This window comes from Crotalus tigris, unplaced genomic scaffold (assembly GCF_016545835.1).
Source record: "Crotalus tigris isolate CLP2741 ecotype Arizona unplaced genomic scaffold, ASM1654583v1 scf7180000024345.2110221, whole genome shotgun sequence".
Lineage (NCBI taxonomy): Eukaryota > Metazoa > Chordata > Lepidosauria > Squamata > Viperidae > Crotalus > Crotalus tigris.
In genome coordinates this window covers 250,602-271,398 of record NW_024100514.1, presented here as the reverse complement: position 1 = coordinate 271,398, position 20,797 = coordinate 250,602, and the positions used below count along the sequence as shown (strand labels likewise).

Here is a 20,797-nt window from a genome sequence, read left to right as displayed (position 1 = left end):
GTCATCAGTCACTAGTATCAGGTCCTTTAAATACGGCTGGTTTAGATGCTGAAGGTGATTAAAAAAAACTTTTCCTGCAACAGGTCTTATGAAGCGGTTTAGTATTAATGCTAGTCCTAGGAGGATGCTCAGACTGAAAATCAGTTATTTGATGGAGAGTCTGGGCCCATTCCTCATGCTATAATTCTGACTTCCCAACAGAATTTGAGATGCAAGAAATGAAAAGTGTAGCTGAATATCATTAGCATGTGGGCAACTGGCTCCAAAACAATATGACACTTTTCAGCAGTTTTGTGTTGGTATTAAGGCAATAAAAACTCCTGGGACCCCTATGGATCTTTTTGATTGTGGCAGATGTAAATCCAATAAATAAATCAGTAAAACCCCAAGGGGTCAAGCAGGTATCTCCCAGTCAAGAAATCTAGGAATGTTAACACAATTGCCCCTCTTCCTGTCTGCCTTCCAATAAAGATCATCCATCTAACTGTAATTATGACCATCTCTGTACCAAGTTTGAATCTAAACCCTGCCTGCAAATGATATATGTAATTTGAAATTACATACATGCAATTTGAAAGGAAGCCCATCATTTATTCTGTGATTGCCACAGTTAAGATCCCCAGATCTTAATTGCTTATGTCAAGACTCTGACATAGAAAACAAGCCGAGCATACAAGTAGTCCTCAACTTGCAAATACAGTTGAGCTAAATTTCCATTGCTAAGCAAGACAGTTGTTAAGTGAGCCATACCCCATTTTATGACTCTTTTTGCCATGGTTGTTAAGCAAATCACTACAGTTTTAAGTGAATTATGTGGTAGTTAATTCAAATCTGACTTCCCCATTGACTTTGCTTGTCAGAGGCTCCCTAAGAAGTTTGCAAATGCAGCAGCCATCATAAATACATGCTGGTTGCTAACCAGAAAGTTTGATTGTGTGACTGGGGAAGCTGCAGTGGTCATAAGGATGAAAACTGGTCATGTCGCTTTTTTTCAGTGCCATTGTAACTTTGAACGGTCACTAAATGAATGGCTGTAAGGTGAGGGCTACCTGTATATATTTTCAAGTTATATATTTACGAGCATGTCGTACCTAAGTAAACATAATTCCAAAGACCTACGAATTTTCTTCAGTGATTCATTGTGTCATTATTTTTAAAAAAGAGAAATTATGTTTCCAATTAAACATTGTGTTAGAGGCATACAAAATGGGAAATACCAAGAGATGAAAATATGTCCTGATAAATCTTAATTAACCACAGGGCATAGCAGGAGGCCAAACAGATTGCAGGGTGCATAAATATTAAATGATATTTATTATTTCTGTAGCATGGTAGATTGCTCTGCACAGTTAAATATCTAAATATCTACAAAAGGGTAAACTATTGCTGATGCTTTTATGACTTTGATTTTGCTCAATTTTAAATTTAGTTAAGCATCTCAAGCTTGGGTATAAATTATATAAACAATATTAGTTACTATTCTATCAGTCTCATCATTCTAATATACACCTAGGGCAGAGACTGGAAACTCAAATAATGCCAAGCCCTGTGGGCTGGCAGAGTTGCAAATATGAACCATTTGGATTTCTGGAAAGACTTTTATTTCTAATAAGGGGATGTAACAGAATCTTGAGGGCCTGCCAAAGCAATTCTGCTCAACTTATACCTGGAGTAATTAGGGTGGAATTGTTCTGAATCTCTTTCTCATGTTTGTCCATTCCTACCCTGTGCTGAGACATTCTTTTGCAGTGGTCCTATTTCCTGATTCACTTTCCCAGGGTCTGTTTGACATTTCCATCATAAATAGTCAAAAGTATTGTGTATGAGTTCATTAGCTCAAGAACTGCAGTACTGAATGTTTTAATGCATTGATGCAAAAGTCTCTAATGAATCAGAAATGAAGAATATAATGGTATTCTGTTAAATAAATGTTTAAATAAACTACTGCAAAACAGTTAATTTTTATTATTTATTGATTTAATTTGATTTGTATGGCTGTCTACCTCATTTAAGTGACTCTTAAATGTCATTGTTTCACTTATTGTTTTTCATGTATTAGATCTCCAGTATTTAGTTTGAGACAAAGAGACTCTTAGTGTTGCTTGGAAATGTTTCTCAGCAAGCCTTGACCTCAGTACAGATTCATTAACATTCATAAAAAAAGAAAAAACTGTTTTTATACATGTATGTATATACCCACAAAGAAATGTTTGGAAATATCAAATTCCAGCATTTATTTTCTTCAGAATACTGAAACTCAACTAACTTCTTTGGTGTTTCTTGGCAGCGTTGTGAATGTCCACAGCAACAAGGTACCAAAAAGTTGTGGTTTTAAGTGCTATAAAAGCATTAAACTGTTAGAAAAGTATTTTACTAATTTAAGAATTATATCTGAAAACTCTTTTAAAAATTAGGATTTAGCTTTATTTAAGAAAGTCCGAGTGTCAAGATCTTGGCAACAAAACAGATTCTCATAAAACCTTTAATTGGATTTATTGAAAGGCAAAATTCATTAACTTATAGAAATCTTGGTAGATATTTCCATTTTAATGCTATATCTGCTATGACATTGGCAGGGGCTTTCTAATTTCTTGTTTGCAAGTGTTTCATGGATGGGGAAGGGATCTACCTTTTTCCTGATAATGCAGGAATTTTTGAATAGTAATGATTTGCAAATTGTTATCTGCTTACTTAGGCTCTGAGAAAGACATAACAGAGCTGGCAGATGGATCACATTGTTGGGTGTTCTCTCCCCCCCATATATTAATCCTTAATACAGCTATGCAATTCACCTGTTATTCTAAAATTTTAAGTTCAATGCATTCAGCTGATCAGATATATCTACTAACTAGAAGAGCAAGATTGCCCATAGAAGTAGTTATAGTTGGTCACATAATCAGCCAGATGTTTATAGACTTTGGCATTTTTGTCTACCTATCAAGTTCATTGTTGTTTAATTAAATACCATTAAAGGTATTGACACTGGATCTAAGCCAGGGGTTTTCAAACTTGGCCCTTTTATGACTTGTGGACTTCAACTCCCAGAATTCCTCAGCTAATGTGCCTGGCTGAGGAATTCTGGGAGTTGAAGTCCACAAATCATAAAAGGGCCAAGTTTGAAGACCCCTGATGTAAGCTATTCAAAGTAAAGCTGCCTTTTGCAATTGATGGTGATTTTGTCAATGCTAATATTTTCAAGTGATGCTTCAGATGTACTGTTTTTGCTTTCTTCTGCTGCAGTCATTCTCTTTGCCTTATTTTCATATATTTTATGATTTTCTTTATTTTCTCTCTTCAGTTTTCTCCAGATACTGCATTGTCCACTATCCAGACTCGTCTTTCTTATCGTTATTCTTATTCTTTAACATAGAGACTGACTCCAGTAGATATTAGTAAGTTTAGGAACCTCTTTGTTTTTCATTTTCATGAAGAAATTACATTTCTTTCTAGGGCAAATACCTTTAGCACTCATGCACCTATGAAATGAATAGTTCAATAACTCTGTTTCTGAGATGTAAAAAAAGCAGGTGGAACCTCAGTGGCTACTTCCCACTCTTTTTCCCAGAGACAAAGAAGCTGGCCTGGAAATCATGACTTTATTTCTGGCTAGGGGAAGAAAGGCTAATGTAGAGAGGCAGAAGGCGGGATGGTGGTTGTTTTGCAGGCTTGTACTCCCCAGTGAAGCTGATTTTCCCTATACAGGACTCCAGAAATAGGTAGTGAAGACTGCCATCAAAACACTTGCGGGTCTGTGCAGTTGTCTCTTGACAAATTGTGCTATCAGGATGTAAACACAGAGGGCCAGGGCAGTGGCCTTGAAGCAAATATTCATAAACCCTTTCATAAACAAAAAAAGGAACAGAAGCATTCCTTCAGTCCAGGGAAGGAAAATATTATTACAAAGAGATTCAGGCTGAGTCCACTCTGCTCACTGGGGAATAGAGAGAAAAGCCCAAAAGAAAAGCACAATCAGATTTGAAAGATTCTGTCATTACGCAGCCTGTCTTGATAAAGCACAGGTAATCCTTGACTTATAACCATTCATTTAGTGACTGTTTGAAGACACTACGACAGTGTTTCCCAAACTTGACAATTTTAAGGCATGAGGACTTCAACTCCCAGAATTCCACAGCCAGCAACGCTGGCTGTGGAATTCTGGGAGTTGAAGTCCACATGCCTTAAAATTGTCACGTTTGGGAAACACTGCACTACGAGACTGAAAAAAGTGATTTATGACCACTCCATGCACTTAGGAACATTGCAGCATCCCCATGGTCATAGGATCAAAATTTGGGTGCTTGAGAACCAGCTTATATTTACGACTGTTGCAGCGGTCAACAGGTCATGTTAAGCCTTCCCAGCCGGCTTCCAACAAGCAGAGTTGGAAACCGGATTCGCTTAAAGATCGCCTGATTCACTTAACAATGCAGTGATTCACTTGACAACCAGGGCGAGAAAAGTCATAAAATTGAGTGTTATTCATTTAACAACCACCTTTCTCAGCAACAGAAACTCTGGTCTCAATTGCGGTTGCAAGTTGAGGACCACCTCCAGATTCTAGTCTTCCAGTGGAGATAGTTTCCTGATCATGTCTGCCTCCTGGGAATTGCAATTAAAAAAGTGAAGATGGCAAGGAGAAAGCCTGCGTTGCTCAGACCTGGCAGGCCATTATGTAAATGTAGACAGGTGCATTTCAGTCTCAAAGCTGGAGAAAATATTTAAGATTTAAGCGTGGTACAGAGAAAGAAAGTACAGGTTTCTGTATTCTACATCGTATCTTCTGCATATATGTTCCTTTGTTCTTGTTTACAATAAAGCATCTTGTCTAATAGTATCAAGTATTGAACTTTCTTCTATTACTCAGTGCTGAATGTGGAATGGAATATCTGGAAGAAGACAGATTTATAATAGTGTCTGTTCTGAAATCTAATGTAAAAATGGTCTTTTGCTACTAAGGTTTGGCAGTTTGATCCTGTAGGAATGCAGAAATACACGAGAAATAAAATTTAAAGGTATTCCCTGTCCAGTTGTGACCAACTCAAAGGGGCGGTTCTCATCTCCCAATTCTCAGCCAAGGGCGCCTGCGTTGTCTGAGAGATGACAGAAATACAGTAATACAGGTAGTCCTTGACTTAAAACAGTTTGTTTAGTGATCGTTCAAAGTTACAACCGCGCTAAAAAAAGTGATTTCAGACCATTTTTCATACTTATGACGATTGCAGCATCTCCATGGTCATGTAATTTACATTCAGATGCTTGGCAACTGGTTCACATTTGTGATGGTTGCAATGTCCCAGGGTCATGCAACCCCCTTTTGCAACCTTCTGACAAGCAAAGTCAATGGGGAAGCCAGATTCACTTAACAACTGTGTTACTAATTTAACAACTGAAGCGATTCTCTTAACAAACGTAGCAAGAAAAGTTGTAAAATGGAGCAAAACTCACTTAACACATTTCTCACTTAGCAACATAAATTTTGGGCTCAATTGTGGTTGAAAGTTGAGGACTACCAATATATTTAATGGCCGCCTCTTCATTGGATGCATTCGAGTGGTGACTAATTCATTGGGGATGCTTTAATTTGGATTCTGCACTAAACAAAGGTTGGCTTAAAAGGTCTCTTCCAAACCCATGGTTCAGTGAATTGATAGGGCTTCTTGAAGGTAGACTAATTATGCTTTCTCCAAAAATAATGTGAGGAGTGAAACTATACTAAGCCTTTAGTAAGTTGAACTTCCTGTAAATATGCCCCAAATGATGAGTATCTTCAGAACTCCTACTGTACTTTTCTGTGTTAGCTTGATTTGTTACTAAGAATTGAAAAATATAGATGTCTTCAGTGGCTTTGCTTTTTTACTTGCTATGTTTTTAAATGGAGTTCTTTAACTATTAGTCTGATATGTCATAGCAGGTCATGATAATGGGCTTCTTCCCAACTTGTACACTTATGTAATTAATGGCAGTATACACCCTTTCTTATACAGAACTAAATTTGGATTATTTCTGAGCCATTTACCTATCTGTGAACTTATTCTTTCACAGCTTCTTATATGGGAGGAACAGGTAATATTTATATTAGTGTCAGTGAGCTAGATGCTTCTTTCTTTATGCATCTCTTCATCTTCAGTCAGTGACAGCTTCCATTCCCAGAACACACTATGACTCCTGTGGAATAATAAAAACTATTTTCTGTGCTTGCTTTTGTTTTTTTTATTACTTCTTTTAAGCATGTTCCTTATTATTTTCAATTAAAGGCAATAATATTCTCATATCCATTAACTACTGAACACATTCCAATGCTTTACGCGTTGGGCTTAGCAAAAGTTTGTTTTAAAGAAAAAGAACAAAATAGGAGATGTTGCCTAGTCTGTCTTTTGTTGCCATTGTAGGCATCTGGTTCATTGGAATAGACACATTCGACCATGTTGACTCTTGATCTTCCAACCTTGGTATGCAAGCAGTTTAATTTTCTGGCAACCGTGGCTGCAGATCATATTCAGTGTCTAACTTTCGTAGCCTGTCTTCTTCTTTGTGTTTTTGTACTTTCCTAATGGAGACCTGCAGCAAAAATAAGAAACGAAGGAATAACAGAAGCATCTGCAGTTTATTACAAATTGTTGCCTATTTATTGCATGTCACTCCTTAAGATACTCTCTATAGATTGCCATTTCTGATTTGATAGAGTTTGTTCGGCCTGGTGGTTTGTAACTTCTTCAGTGGTTCTGTTTTTCTCTAGTTATCCTACAGAAATGAATTAAATTATATAATAATATAAAAGTAGTTATCTGTATATGAATCCACCGTTGTCTCTATTTTTTCTTTCCAATAAAGTGCCTTCCCATGGTACACTCCATCTCAACTGTTGTGTCTCATCATTAATTGTATATAGCTTAGTATTAGATAAACTTTATTATATCCAGTGTAACATAAGACCACAAAGGACAAAAAAAATCTAATCCCCCCCCATATACAGTCTTTTCTTTTGACATGTGAGATATGTCAACTATATATATAATGCCAACTTAAAACATGAGCTGTTGAAATCTGCTGAGTTTAATTAAACAGTGTTTTTTTCTAACATGACATATAGTTGTTTAAAGATTGTAGTGGACCTTGGGGATATTTTTCCTCCTTATCTGTCGGGAGAGGTATACAACTTTAGCTGAAGGGCCGTATCAGTTTTTCTGTATGACATATTGGCTATCACACTTCCAATTTAAGTGTGGCCAAGGTCCATTTTGAGATAGGACTTCCAGAGTTTTAAAAGTTAAAAATCCAAACATAAAAAAAACCATTTTGCTACTTAACAGATCACTATAAAATACATAAGAGAGCTCACATTTTTAACTCCAAACACATTAGGATGTTCTGGAACTACAAAAAAGCACTGCATATTTTTTTTTCTCCCTGTGCTATATCTGTTTGTAATTTTTACCCACTCTGTTGCCTGTTCATATGAAACACAAGCAGGGTGAATAATGAGTTCATTAGCCAGTTGGACACCAAGATCTATAACTGAAGTTTCTATTTTTGAGAAAGTATTTCATGGAACGCTGACAAAAAGATTGCTACCATTCACAACATTTACTTGCCAGAAGGAAAATGGTGAGACTTCTCTCCCCCACTACTCTGTACCTCCATAATGCTCTGTATCCATTAGCTGACTGTTGTTTTTTTCTCAGCATAATTGAGCATATTTTTGAATAAATCTGTAGGGCTTTTCCATTTTTATTAGTATGAAGCCTCTATTTTTAAATGAAGATGTCAGAAATGGTACTTTGTTTTTGAATATGCTTGTGTTTAATTTTGAAAGAAAAATAACCAAATGATTATGGAGTCCAGCAGACATCAAGGATCTATCCATTGGCACAATGGGCATCCAGTATCAGTTTGCAGAGTTCTGTCCTCCATTAGGAACAAACACATCAAAAGAGTCAAGAGCTTAAGAGAAAGTGATCAAAGTAGAGGAAGAGTGTTTGGAACTACAAAACAATGAGCAGATGTGAATGCTTTTCTTTTAGTTCAAGAGTGGCTTAACATATGGCATTTAAATGGGAATCCTTCAGAACATTAATTGCTAATCTCATTGTGGTTCTTTCAAAGACATTTCTAATTTACTGTGGAAACACTGGTATTGCTTTTAAGTTTATAGTTAAAACTATTTGGGAGCATTGTTTGGATGGACCAAACATTTCAGTGAAAGTCATGCTTTTCTCCAGCAGGATGGCTGTAGAGTCCAAATGGACGGGTTCTATGACGGCCTTCCTGCCTGGCAGACTGGGTAAAAACTTCGGCCACACCCCTTCCTTTGGGCGTGACCCCAGTTTTGACTCAGTCTCGAAGCCTGGTAGAAGTGCGAGAAGCAGCTCTTAGGAAAGAAGAGTTTTCACAAAGAAAAGAATATCCTCTTCCAGTTTTTTTTTTTTTTTCCTCCCCTTTTTGCAGCAGGCAGGGATCCCGGGCAGAGGAATAGAACACCGACGCCTCCCAGCCAGGATCGTCGGAGTGGTGAGAGGATCGCCAGGGCGGTTAGCCAGGGGGGCTCGGGCCGGTCAGTGGATCTTCCGCGGATCCCCGACCCGCCAAACAGCTGTTTGGCGCGGGGACATTTCCCGGACCACCCGCCGGGCAGCTGAGTGGCACGGAGGCCACTCGGTCCGGCGGAGGAGCTGAGGCGCCGTTCAGCGCCAAACAGCTGAGCGGCGCGGGAAAACAGAGCGCTGATCAGCTGAGCGGCGCGAGAAGCGCAGCGCGCCCAAACCGACCGGCAGAGCCTCAGCGCCGTTTTTTCTCCCCCAGCGGAGAGGCACAGCCCCCTTAAGGACAAAAGAGCCATTCAAGCCGGTTAATTACCCTATTGCTGGCTATTAAAGACCCGCCATTGTTGGAGCCTCGTGGCTCATCCGGCTACTATTGGGAGGCGGGGCTTCCTCCCATTCGCCATTTTAAACGAGCAGTTTAGCCGCCGCTTTTTTCCTTTACATTAAGACACTTGGGCAAGAGGAAGGAAGAGGAATAAAAGATTAGAACCTCTATCAGTTCTGAGCGTGGTCTGCTACCACAGCCACAGACCGGGGGAGAGAGAGATATAAACTGTACTTTTGTCTGGACTAGGTGAGGAGGTGAGGAGGAATATTTTTTCTTTTCCTAACTGTTCCTATAGTGACCTTTAGTCACTGCCTTGCAGGATCTTCTGTCCAAAGATTCCTGTCTGTCCGGCCATTGTTTGTATAGGCAGAAGAGGGCACAGCCCCAAGCATCTGCATCTGATCTGCGTATCTCATTCCCCCTTTCCAGGCATTGCCTACTCGGGGTGTCTGGCACAATGGCAGACAATGTCTCGTATTCAGTCACACAGGTCCCTCAATTGTCCCCCCCACAGCAACAACAAAAACGCAGATCTTCTGAATCAGAGGTGGGGGGGAAGAAGAAAGCTAAAACAAAGCACCTTTCTCAGAAGGGACAGTCCAAAACGGCTGAGCGAGAGGCTTTGAGGAGACATTTGGCTTTAGAAAGGCAAATTAGCAGAGCACAGAGAACCAATGTCAATGGGACAAATTTGGTTTCCCCTGTCCCAGGGGTGGCACCCAGCACAGAACCTACTGCCGAGGAAGTGCTCAAGACTTGGTCTCCTCCTGGGGAAACTGAACAGTTAGATTCCTCCAATCCCTCCTCACCAGCTTCTTCACCCGACCACACTCCAGCGCCTCACCCCAACGACAAGGCGCAGGAGAACATATGGTCGGCACAATTTCATGCATTCATGCAGGATGCATTCTCCCAGTTCATGGCTTCTAAGGGGCAAGTGGCCTTTCACACACCCCGTAAGGGACGGGCTAGGCCGCCCCCTACCAGCATCTCTGAAACTTCCTCTCAATTGGGAGAGGGTGACTCAGTAGACCTGGACATGTCAGACATGCCCCTCTCGGAGGACGAGGAGACCGCACCTGAGCAGGCGACAAGCTCTGGCCTCTTTAACCCAGCGCTCCTAAAATCACTCCTGATAAAGGCAGTTTCCACAGTCAACCTAACATCAGTACAGGATGAGAAGCCCTCAACAAGCAAGGAGGCCAATCCTCTATTTGCCAAAAAGGTTCCACAGGATAAGTACATCCCATGTGCGGAGGTCTTTATGACCACGCTGGAGGAACAATGGTCCTCACTTGCGAGCCCACCGGCACCTAACAGCGCGGAAAGAAAGCTTTTCAACCTATCTCCCTCCTTCTCTAACATGTTAGAGGTTCCCACTGTAGATAACCCCTTGATCTCATCATTTTCTACCTCCGCGATTCCAGGAGACATGGCGGAGGTCTTGAGACCTGAGGAGAAGAAATTTGAACACTCCCTCCGGCGTTCCCATATGGCCGCAGCCTGGGCGGCCAGAGCAGCCACTTCATCATCATTCTTCGCGAGGGCCAGTATCATGTGGCTGAGGGAACTGCAAGGCACGGTGCCTCCAGACCAGGTCAGAGTACACCAAACATTGGCCAAGCTCCTCGCGGCCTCTCAATTCGTGTCTGACGCTTCACTGTACGCAACAAAGTATGCGGCAAGGTCCATTGCGGCCACAGTGGCCTCGCGAAGGCTACTGTGGCTCAAAAATTGGAAGACAGACCTGAGGTCCAAATGGCGTCTTTCGACGTCCAAATACAGTGGAGAAGCCCTGTTTGGTTCCATTCTGGACCCACACGTCAGCGAAGGCAGAGACAAGAAAAAAATCCTAGTGCATCCATCAAAGAAGTTAGACAGGAGAGGCAGTCAGGACTTCCGGAGACAGGGCTCCCGCCCAGGAAGCCCCTGGGAATGGAGACAGCCCTTTCGATCAGGGCAATCCTGGGACTGGCCCAGAGGCTCACGATCCTTCTATCCGAGACAGGATCGAACCCAGGATCGCCAAAGCCCGGGAGCCAGAGGCCAGTTCCAGTCCAGACGCCCATATAGGGGAGCGGGAGGCAGATCCTTTAAGCGTACCAAGTGACGCCAAACAGGACACTCCCATCGGGGGTCGGTTAGGAAACTTCATCGAGGTCTGGGAGCAGACCACCACCGACGCCTGGGTCTTGGAAACGATCAGGCATGGCCTGACCTTAGACTTTTGTTCTCCCCCACCAAGCCGGTTCATCAGATGCCCCATCTCCAGAAAGGTACACAAGACGAGGCTGATAACTTCGGCCATAGCTCACCTCCTGTCAATTCAAGCCATAGAGAGGGTACCAAAGGAAGAGGAGGGAAGAGGATTTTATTCCATCCTCTTCGTTATTCCAAAGACATCAGGAGGGTGGAGAGCAATATTGGACCTGAAGGGCCTGAATCATTTCATAAAGTACAGGAAGTTCAAGATGCACTCATTGAAGTCCATCCTAGCCAGCGTCAGGGAAGACGATCTATTATCCTCAATAGATCTCACAGAGGCGTACCTACACATTCCCATCCATCCCAGCTACCGGAAATTCCTCAGATTTACCTACGCGGGCCGGCATTACCAATACAGGGCCTTACCCTTCGGACTATCTTCAGCACCAAGGGTATTTACCAAAATCCTAGCTGTAATAGCAGCCCATCTCAGGCTGATGCCGGTTCGCGTACAGTTTTATCTGGACGACATCTTGATTCAGTCCAGATCTCAGGAACAAGCAAGGGCAGATCTCAAGACCACGATCCGAACCCTACAGGGGCACGGATTCTCGGTCAATCTAAACAAGAGCCACCTCATTCCCTCAAGGAGACTGCAACACCTGGGCGCGGTGATAGACACGTCACAGTGCAGGGTATTCCTTTCCCAGGAGCGACTGATCAGCATATCCAAGCTAATCCACCAAATTCAAAAGATCAGGAGAGTGCCCTTGCTACAACTCTCGAAGCTCCTGGGGAAGATGATATCTTGCATGGGCATCATCCCATGGGCAAGGCTCCACTCGAGGGAGTTGCAGTGGTTCCTCCTACCCTACCAGAGGAGGAACCTCAGCACCTCCAGCAGGAGAGTGCCGGTACCAGCACAGGTGATGAAATCACTAAAATGGTGGCTATCCCCCATGACACTCAAGGGGAGCATATTCAGGGAACCGAACAGGGTCACGCTCACGACAGATGCGAGCCTGTTCGGATGGGGAGCCCATCTGGGGACCCAGATAGCACAGGGCCAGTGGGGTCAGAAGGACCTGTCACACAGCATCAACTGGCTAGAGCTCCGGGCCATACACCTGGCCCTCCGTCATTTCTCACACCTAGTAACGAGGAGGCACGTCCTCGTGCTTACAGACAATGTAGCAGCCAAGGCGCATGTAAACAAGGAGGGAGGAACGAAATCAGTGGAACTAATGAAGGAAGCATTGGCTCTGTCTCGGTGGGCAGAAGCCAATGTGAGTTCCATCAGAGCGGAACACATCTCAGGGGAGACAAACACCCAGGCAGACTCCCTGAGCAGAGCCAAGGTGGACCAGTCGGAATGGCGTCTGGACCCGGCTCTCTTCGAGGAGATCTCCCGGAGGTTCGGACAACCGCACCTAGATCTATTTGCCAACCACAAGAACACACAGCTCCCCAGGTTCTTCTCCAGATTCCCGTCCCCGGGATCGGAGGGAACGGATGCTCTCAGGTGCCGGTGGCCGGCGCAACTCCTGTACGCCTTCCCACCACTGCCATTAATACCGGCAACCATACGCAAGATGATCCTGGAGGGCGCAGAAATGGTCTGCATTGCCCCTCACTGGCCACGGCGCCCGTGGTTTGCCGACCTCGTGGACCTTTCGATATCACCTCCGTGGAGGATCCCCCCGGACAAGGTAAAACTCAGTCAGGGCAAGCTTGTACACCCAGATCCCCAGTGGCTACAACTAGCCGCTTGGCATTTGAGCGGCAAAGCTTAACTAAACAATCTTATTCTGCAGGGGTGATATCGATCATACAGGCATCACGAAGAGCGTCCACTAATAGGATTTATGACGCTACGTGGAAGGGATTTTGTAGGTGGTGCGCTTCGCTTCACCTAGACCCGACCGCAGTATCTATTCCCAATATCCTAGATTACCTACTGGAGGGTCTTAATAAGGGCCTGTCAGTCAATACTATCCGCAGACAGATATCGGCCCTCTCAACTGTACTCTCCTGCGACAACTTAACTTCCCTAGCACAGCATCCAGCTATTAATGCCTTTTTAAAAGGGGCATCTAACACAAAGCCCCCAGTCATACACAGGTACCCGTCCTGGAACCTGCCTAAGGTCCTTCTAGCCTTGACATCAGCACCCTTCGAACCTCTTGAAACATGCTCACTCCATCACCTATCACTGAAGGTAGCTTTCCTTGTGGCAATTACTTCAGCAAGAAGAATCTCAGAACTAGCAGCACTGTCAGTAAGGAAGGATCTGTGTACCTTTTTCAAAGACAGGGTCGTTCTTAGACCAGACCCGACCTTCATTCCGAAGGTAAATAGCATCTTTCACAGATCTCAGGAACTTTCGCTTCCTGATTTCTGTCCAAGACCCAAACATAGACTAGAACACAGATGGCACAAGCTGGACGTGCGGAGAGCGCTGTGTTTCTACGTGAAACGCACCTCGGCTTTCCGAAAGACTGAAGCATTATTTGTGTCCTTTCAACCAGCAACTATGGGAAAGAAGGTATCTCCTTCCACCATAGGCAGGTGGATCAGAGCCTGCATAGCGCAGGCCTACGTCTCACAGGATTTGCCAGCACCCACTCAGGTGACTGCTCACTCAACTCGGAGCGCAGCTACATCTGCGGCGTGGCTAACGCAAGCTCCGGTGGAAGAGATTTGCAGGGCCGCAACCTGGTCCTCACCTTCGGTTTTCATTCGACATTACCGTTTAGACTCCCTAGCAGCAGCAGACGTGGCTTTTGGCAGAAGAGTTCTTCAACAAGTCGTATCTGCTCAGAGTTCGGTAGCCTAGACATTCCCTCCCAGGGGGACATGAGGGCTTTGGTATGTCCCATCCATTTGGACTCTACAGCCATCCTGCTGGAGAAGGGGCGTTGTCTTACCTGAACGCCTTTTCTCAGCAGGATGATGTAGAGTCCAAGCCCACCCAGAGGATAGGTCTAGGCAGGGTTATAATAAAGATATAATAAAGAGCTGCAAGGTTAATTCCAACAAAGTTTCTCGCCTAAGTCAAAACTGGGGTCACGCCCAAAGGAAGGGGTGTGGCCGAAGTTTTTACCCAGTCTGCCAGGCAGGAAGGCCGTCATAGAACCCGTCCATTTGGACTCTACATCATCCTGCTGAGAAAAGGCGTTCAGGTAAGACAACGCCCCTTTTCACCATAACCTTTCTTCATGAATTATGGATCAGTCAAAGAGACAATAAATTGGCAGATATTAATGAATATTGAATAGGCAATTGTTGTTATGCAGAGAAATTAGTAGTAAGCCCCCCAAAAAAATTAAGAGTGTGAAATAAGAAAATAAAAATAGTTTATACAACACCTTTCATTATATATATCATTACTTTCCTGTCCTTAAAAAATGTCCTTGCTTCTATTACAGGGCTTCATATATTGACTTATGTTGCTTAAATTGTATCACCTCTGTATTTTTCAGGATCTCATTACCTCTATCTAACCATGATATTTTCAGTCTCCCTTTCTTTTGTTCCATCATATAATCTGTCTGGTTTATGTTGCAGCTCATTCATTGTCAGAGAATACATCATCATCTCTATACAAGAGCATGCATACATTCATGTCCCCAATCAGCTGACCTCTGACATCGCCACAGGATTCTTTATAAATTTATCTATAAAAACATTATAGATCAGTGGTGGCGAACCTATGGCACAGGTGCCAGAGGTGACACTCAGAGCCCTCTCTGTGGGCACGCGCGCCGTTGCCCCAGTCCTAGGCCTTCAGCTGGGTTTTATAAAATCTTTTCGCTTTAGGCCTCCACCGCCATGTACAAAAAAATCTTGCAAAGTTGGAATTGATTGAACTTTTTAGTCCCACCCAGTCTGCTGTTACCACTGCAGCCATGCCCAACCAATGGGCCACACCCACTCAATGAGTCACACTCACCTGACACCCGACAATACATAAGTGGGTTTTGGGTTGCAGTTTGGGCACTCGGTCTCTAAAAGGTTCGCCATCACTGTTACAGATAATGCACAGCCTTAACTTTTTGCTGAATATTGAACAATTCAGTGCATGCTCCTTTCATTACATCCAGCAATCAAATATTCCATAATTCAAGTGTGTTCATTTTATCATAAGTTTTAACTAACCTAATAAATGTACAGTATACAATACTTCTTTGCTTACATTCATATATTTCTCAGTGACTTGCGGAAGAACATTTTTGTTTGCATGCTCGATGCCCAGCATAAATCTACACTGCTCCTCCAAAATATTGTTGATTGTCACATTGTGTTCCATTTCAGCCAGGACTCTGCTAACATTCCCAGAAAAAAACTTAGCTAGTTTTTGCAGTTTTTCTTGGTACTTTTTTCTTTGTATAGGAGAACAGTAATGTCATTCTTCCAATCAGACGCCAATGCTACTTTCTTATACATACTAAACAAGGTGTACAGTTGTTCCATAAATAAGATCCAGTTCTAACATTAGTTCCATTTCATCATGTATTTCTTCAGCATCCTCGTAGCATTTATAATTTTTTTTGGCATAGTAACATTTATACAGTAGTTTGTTTCAGTTTCACTCTTTGGTATATCACTGTCCTTCCCATACAGGTTCCTAAGATACTCCTTTTAGCATTCCTTCACTTCAGTTTCATCCCAGATCATTTCATCACTGGTATTTTAATTCTATTCATTCTGTTGAAGGATCCTTGTTTAACTCTATATTTTCATTATTCCTTGATTCCTTTAATTAAATTATTTGCAGCAATGCTTTATACATATTATAAAATATATTTCTTTCATTCTCATGTTTACACCATTTTCTTATAGCCCTTTTACTTCATCATTTCACCAAGCATCTTTTTTCATATTTTTGACAGGCACAAAGAATCAGGATCCCATGTTATGTTTTAGTTAAGCTGATTTATTGCTCAAGCCTATACACAAGAATTTGACTAACAGCCAGCGCTAGATAAGAATTGGTGCTAGATAAGAATTAACAGAATTTAAGGGAGGGCTGGATTGGATCGCTTGTGGGAATGTAAAACTCCAGACTGATTCCTCTCTTGACTGTGCCCCCAACTTTGCCTCTTCTCCTACAATTTTGAGTTTATGTTACTTCACATATGTCTGTGACAGTCCGTCATAATAACCATTTTTGCTCTGTTCCAGTTTCCTCTTTACTTTTCCATTCACTCTGCTGACAGCGTATCTATCTTAAAATATTTTTTGAAACTAAAAACTTTACAGCATTTCTTCCTGAAGTTAACCCAAAATTGTCCTTCCCACATTTGGAACTTCATACCACCCTTGTTTCTTTCTCTAATTCTTTCACATTTCTTCATAAACAGAGAAATCTATAATGCTCTACATTAACTCCATATATATGTGAATGGCTAGAGAGTATAATGCTTAGCGCACCACCCTTTGATGTGAAAGGCTGGGGTTTGAATCCAGGGTGGTAACTACCTTACCAGTAGGGGTCTTTGGACAAAGATCCCATAATGCTTCACATGTCTACCTTGAATATGAGAGTGACACAAACTAAGAGCATCATGCCACTTGGATGTCTCCCAGATTACTGTGTGAGATAAGCAAGGATAAGTAGATTACTGGAAGAAACTATACATGTGAGATAAGATAACCTAAAATTGATTGAACATTACTACAACAGTAGACCTAATGAGAGGGAATATATGAAAAATATGAGGGAACTATGAATAGATATGTTGAGAAACCAATACTTTAACATAGGAAAGAAAGTGTTTTCACAATTGGAGATAGACCAACTACTCATTGCATCCTAGACTCAGGATCTGAAGGAACAAGTGGAATTGCAGCCAACATCTGAAGCTGGAATGTCATTGCCATCCCCTCCATTACAGAGTGCAGCAGCTGATATGAGGCATAAGATTGTAGATAAACTAGCTACAGTCAATCTTGAGACTAGTTACCGAGGTTTAATGGCAATACTATCTGATAGTATGCTAGGAGATTCCAATGGAGCCCTCAGGACAATTCCTATTACCACAATAACTCAAACCAATGAACAAATATACACTATAGTCTCTGTCATCCTGAAGATTCTTGGCTACACAATCAAGAAAAATATCAATACATACCACCCACCCGCCCCTACCCATGAAAAATGAAGTTGGAGGCTAAGATCAAGGTGACTCGAAAAGAAGTTAGTCAGATGATGAAACTATAGAAAGAAATGGAGATTGATACAACTTGGCTACTAGAAAAATACAAGGGCTTGACTCCATCTGAAGCCCTGGTGGCTGCTAAATAAAGATTCATGGCACTGGCTACTAGGCTAAGGTGATATACTAGAGAAGCAGAGCTCAAGAAGATAAATGTCCTATTTGCCAAGGAACCCAGTTGCAGTGCAAGTACACAGTGACAGCAGAGCCGCCAACAGCAGAAACTGAACAGTACTGGAAGAACATATGGGAGAAAAAGAAGATACATAACACCAATGCAAAGGGGTTGCAGGAACTGAGAGCAGACCACAGCAATCTCCTGGAACAGGAACCAGTCACCATCAGAGTAATCCAACAGCAAATCAAGAACATGAAGAGTCGGAAAGCGCTTGGGCTGGACATGATCCACACCTATTGACTAAAGAAGCTAGCAGCAGTGAATGAACTCCTAGCAGAGCAGATGAATTAGCTGCTATAGCAGCAGGCTCCCATCTAGGCTGGCTAACATAAAGAAGGACAGTGCTGATCATGAAAGATCCCATCAGGGAACAGCAGCATCAAACTACGGGCCAGTAAATCTGACTCCCAACAACATGGGAAGTCCTGTCAAGCATCATAGCTGCCAAGCTACAGAGCCATATGGGCCAGTAGATGAGCACAGCTCAGAAGGGCATTGGGAATAACACCAGAGGCTCAAAAACACCAGTTGCTCATAGAGTCACCTAAGAATCAAGGTCTTCAAACTTGGGGTTTTCAAACTTGGTAACTTTAAGACCAGGGGTCTTCAAACTTGGCAACTTTAAGACTTGTGGACTTCAACTCCCAGAATTCCTCAGCCAGCCCTCAACCAGGGCTGGCTGAGGAATTCTGGGAGTTGAAGTCCACAAGTCTTAAAGTTGCCAAGTTTGAAGACCCCTGGTCTAGATCAATGATGGCAAACCTATGACATGCATGCCAAAAGTGACGTGCCACATTTTGGATGACATGCCAATATTCACTAACAGCCAACAACAATTCTTGAAAGCACACACCCTGTTCTTACACAAGTTTAATGGCTAGGTTAATTGATTATTTTTAAAAATTTATAATAATTATTAATTAATTATTAAAAACCAGCTTTTAAACATGACTGAATGAAAAGCGTACACTGTTTCTTTCTTTCTTGTGTGCCTATTTCAGTTTCTGATACATTGCTAGAATGAGGGTAAAATATTTCTGATGATATTTATACTTACTGCACTATCTTTTCAGAATAGCCAAAAGGAGCTATATTTAGTGGATAAGCTTAACATTTATTTAATTTAATTGTTTAATAAACACATCAACAGAAGCATCTAACTTCACAACAATGTATTTTGAAAGTGTAAGGCAGTGGTTCTCAACTTTTTTAATGCCGCGACCCCCAACCGGTCATAAGTCGAGGACTACTCAACCAGTCGTAAGTCAAGGACTACTCAACTGGTGCAGCACCGTTTGTAGAATGGGACTTTTGGCGGGCTCAGCAGGGCAGAGACAGCCTGGACAATTCCTATTGGCTTTTGAAAGCCAATAGAATTAGACTCTATTCAAGAGAGTCTATTCTATTGGCTTTCAAAAGCCAATAGAATAAAAGGGAGTAGCACAGCTAAGGGGAAAAAAATGGCGGACTGTGTTGTTTGGCGACCCCCGTGAAATGATCATTCGACCCCAAACGGGGTCCCGACCCCCAGGTTGAGAACCACTGGTGTAAAGTAATGTTTGTTCAAAGAAGGATAATAGGCTTAAAAGGTGTGGAACTCCCTGGCTTTACTGACATTGCTTAATAATATCAAGCAGTTTTTCAGATGTATTAATTCATTTCTGTGCCCCAGTTCTTTTCTGTTCTAGTCCAGATGACTTTTCCCCTACTTCTACCATCGGCTATCACTGCAGGGTGTCTGTTTCAAAATTCCCAGAAGCCCTAATTAGTAATGAAGATGTTAGTGACATGAATGCTCCTAGCAACAGTTCCTCAGCTCTCCTTGGTGAGCAGTATGTAGGATTTCACTGAATTAAAGCTGGCATTTAACATGTTAGGCATTAGCTATATATTTAATGGTACAACTTGTCGACTGTCTTTAACAACAATCTCCACAGATTTCGCAACCAGATCTTGCAAAGTGGTGGATTACAGTGTGGTCAATCAAATATCACAAGGGTATGAGGAAGATGGAGAAAACAGTTACATAAAAGCGATTTGTGTTTTTGAATTGTTGCATCTAATGCGGATTCTAATAGCATCTTCTGTTGTAGTAAAAGAAGAAGGTAACTTAATTTCCCTAAAATGAGTATCACTGCAGTGGATTGAGGAAATATTGGGAGAGGATTTTGCTGAAGATGAAAACAGAAAACTACTTAACATGCAAAACTGTGGCGCCAGATACATGTGTATGCAGGAATGTGGGTGTTAAAGCTATCCTGCATTTGAAGTGCTCCTGATTCATATTAGGATTTCTGTCGCTGAGTCATGGCAGACAGAAGATCAGAGAAGTCATATGACCAAGCATGTGAATCACCCAAACAGGAGGAATACAAAGTGGCGGTGAAGCACTGTGCAGAAGCCCGCGTTTTCTTTCTGCCAATATCCTCCCCACTCACTCCTCAGAAGCATGTCAGGCTGAAATCGACTGCATCAAAACTGAAAGTCTTCTCCATAGGACTGCTTCTTCTTTACAAGTCGTGAGTGTGATGCTTCCGACAGAATCAAGCGGAGTACTTTGGTGTGGTTGTGCAAGCAGGAATTGAAATTAAAGCATTTATTGACACCACATTCTTAAGCTGCTTGCAGCAAACATTTATTTGTGGATTCATGTGTTGATCTGCTTGGCTATATAACTGTAGTGGTTGCCAGTCTTGTTTCTGGTGTTTATAGGTCTCATAAGTGCCGCTCCCTTATATATATTGCTTTCTTCCATATGAGATAAAATGTAATATGTGAGGTTCTAAAGATAGAAGAATGACATTGACAGAGGAAGTTGGTATGGGAGGAAATAAATGAATGATTCAGTCACTGTAGGGTAATTTTTTTAAGGAGAGATGATGGGGAAACAAAACAGCAAGGGTATCCTGTGGAAGTCTTGGAAGTTACTGGATTGTGGTAATAGATCTGATACAGAGTGGATTTTTAAACATGGTTTGCCCTGAATACTTTTTGAGATTTGGTCTGCCTTAAGATTAAAGCAATGAGGTAATAAGTGGAAAGATTTTAAGAGTATGAAAGTTACTGGAGAGCTTTTAAACAAAATGACATTTAAGTTGTTATTTAAAATAAGAGACATTTTATAAATTACCTGCTGACCAATATGAATGTAAAATAGCTCTGAAATATCAATTGTACAGATTTTATTTGTCCCAGTGTTTATCTGCCTTGTGTGGCTTCTGAGTAGAAAAACGAACTACAGATCAAATAAAGTGGATCTTTGATTTGTGACATTCTCACTATTTTTTTAGTGGTGGTACTTAAATTGAAAAGATAAAAACTAGAAAAA

At 42.0% G+C, this 20,797-nt stretch overlaps 1 protein-coding gene across 8 annotated transcripts in view; it reads left to right on the top strand.

Moving 5' to 3' along the window:
• HELZ (helicase with zinc finger) overlaps positions 1 to 20,797 on the top strand; it is a 144,698-nt gene that overhangs the window by 18,855 nt on the left and 105,046 nt on the right. For 2 of the 8 annotated variants that reach the window (XM_039326837.1, XM_039326836.1), the window contains exons 1-2: positions 19,762 to 19,873; positions 19,918 to 19,988. The exons of the other annotated variants lie outside the window; for them this stretch is intronic. In XM_039326837.1, coding sequence (XP_039182771.1) covers positions 19,777 to 19,873; positions 19,918 to 19,988 — 168 coding nt within the window. In that variant the 5' untranslated portion in view covers positions 19,762 to 19,776. Of the gene's footprint in view, positions 1 to 19,761; positions 19,874 to 19,917; positions 19,989 to 20,797 lie in introns of those variants that run through there. 8 annotated transcript variants of the gene reach the window in all.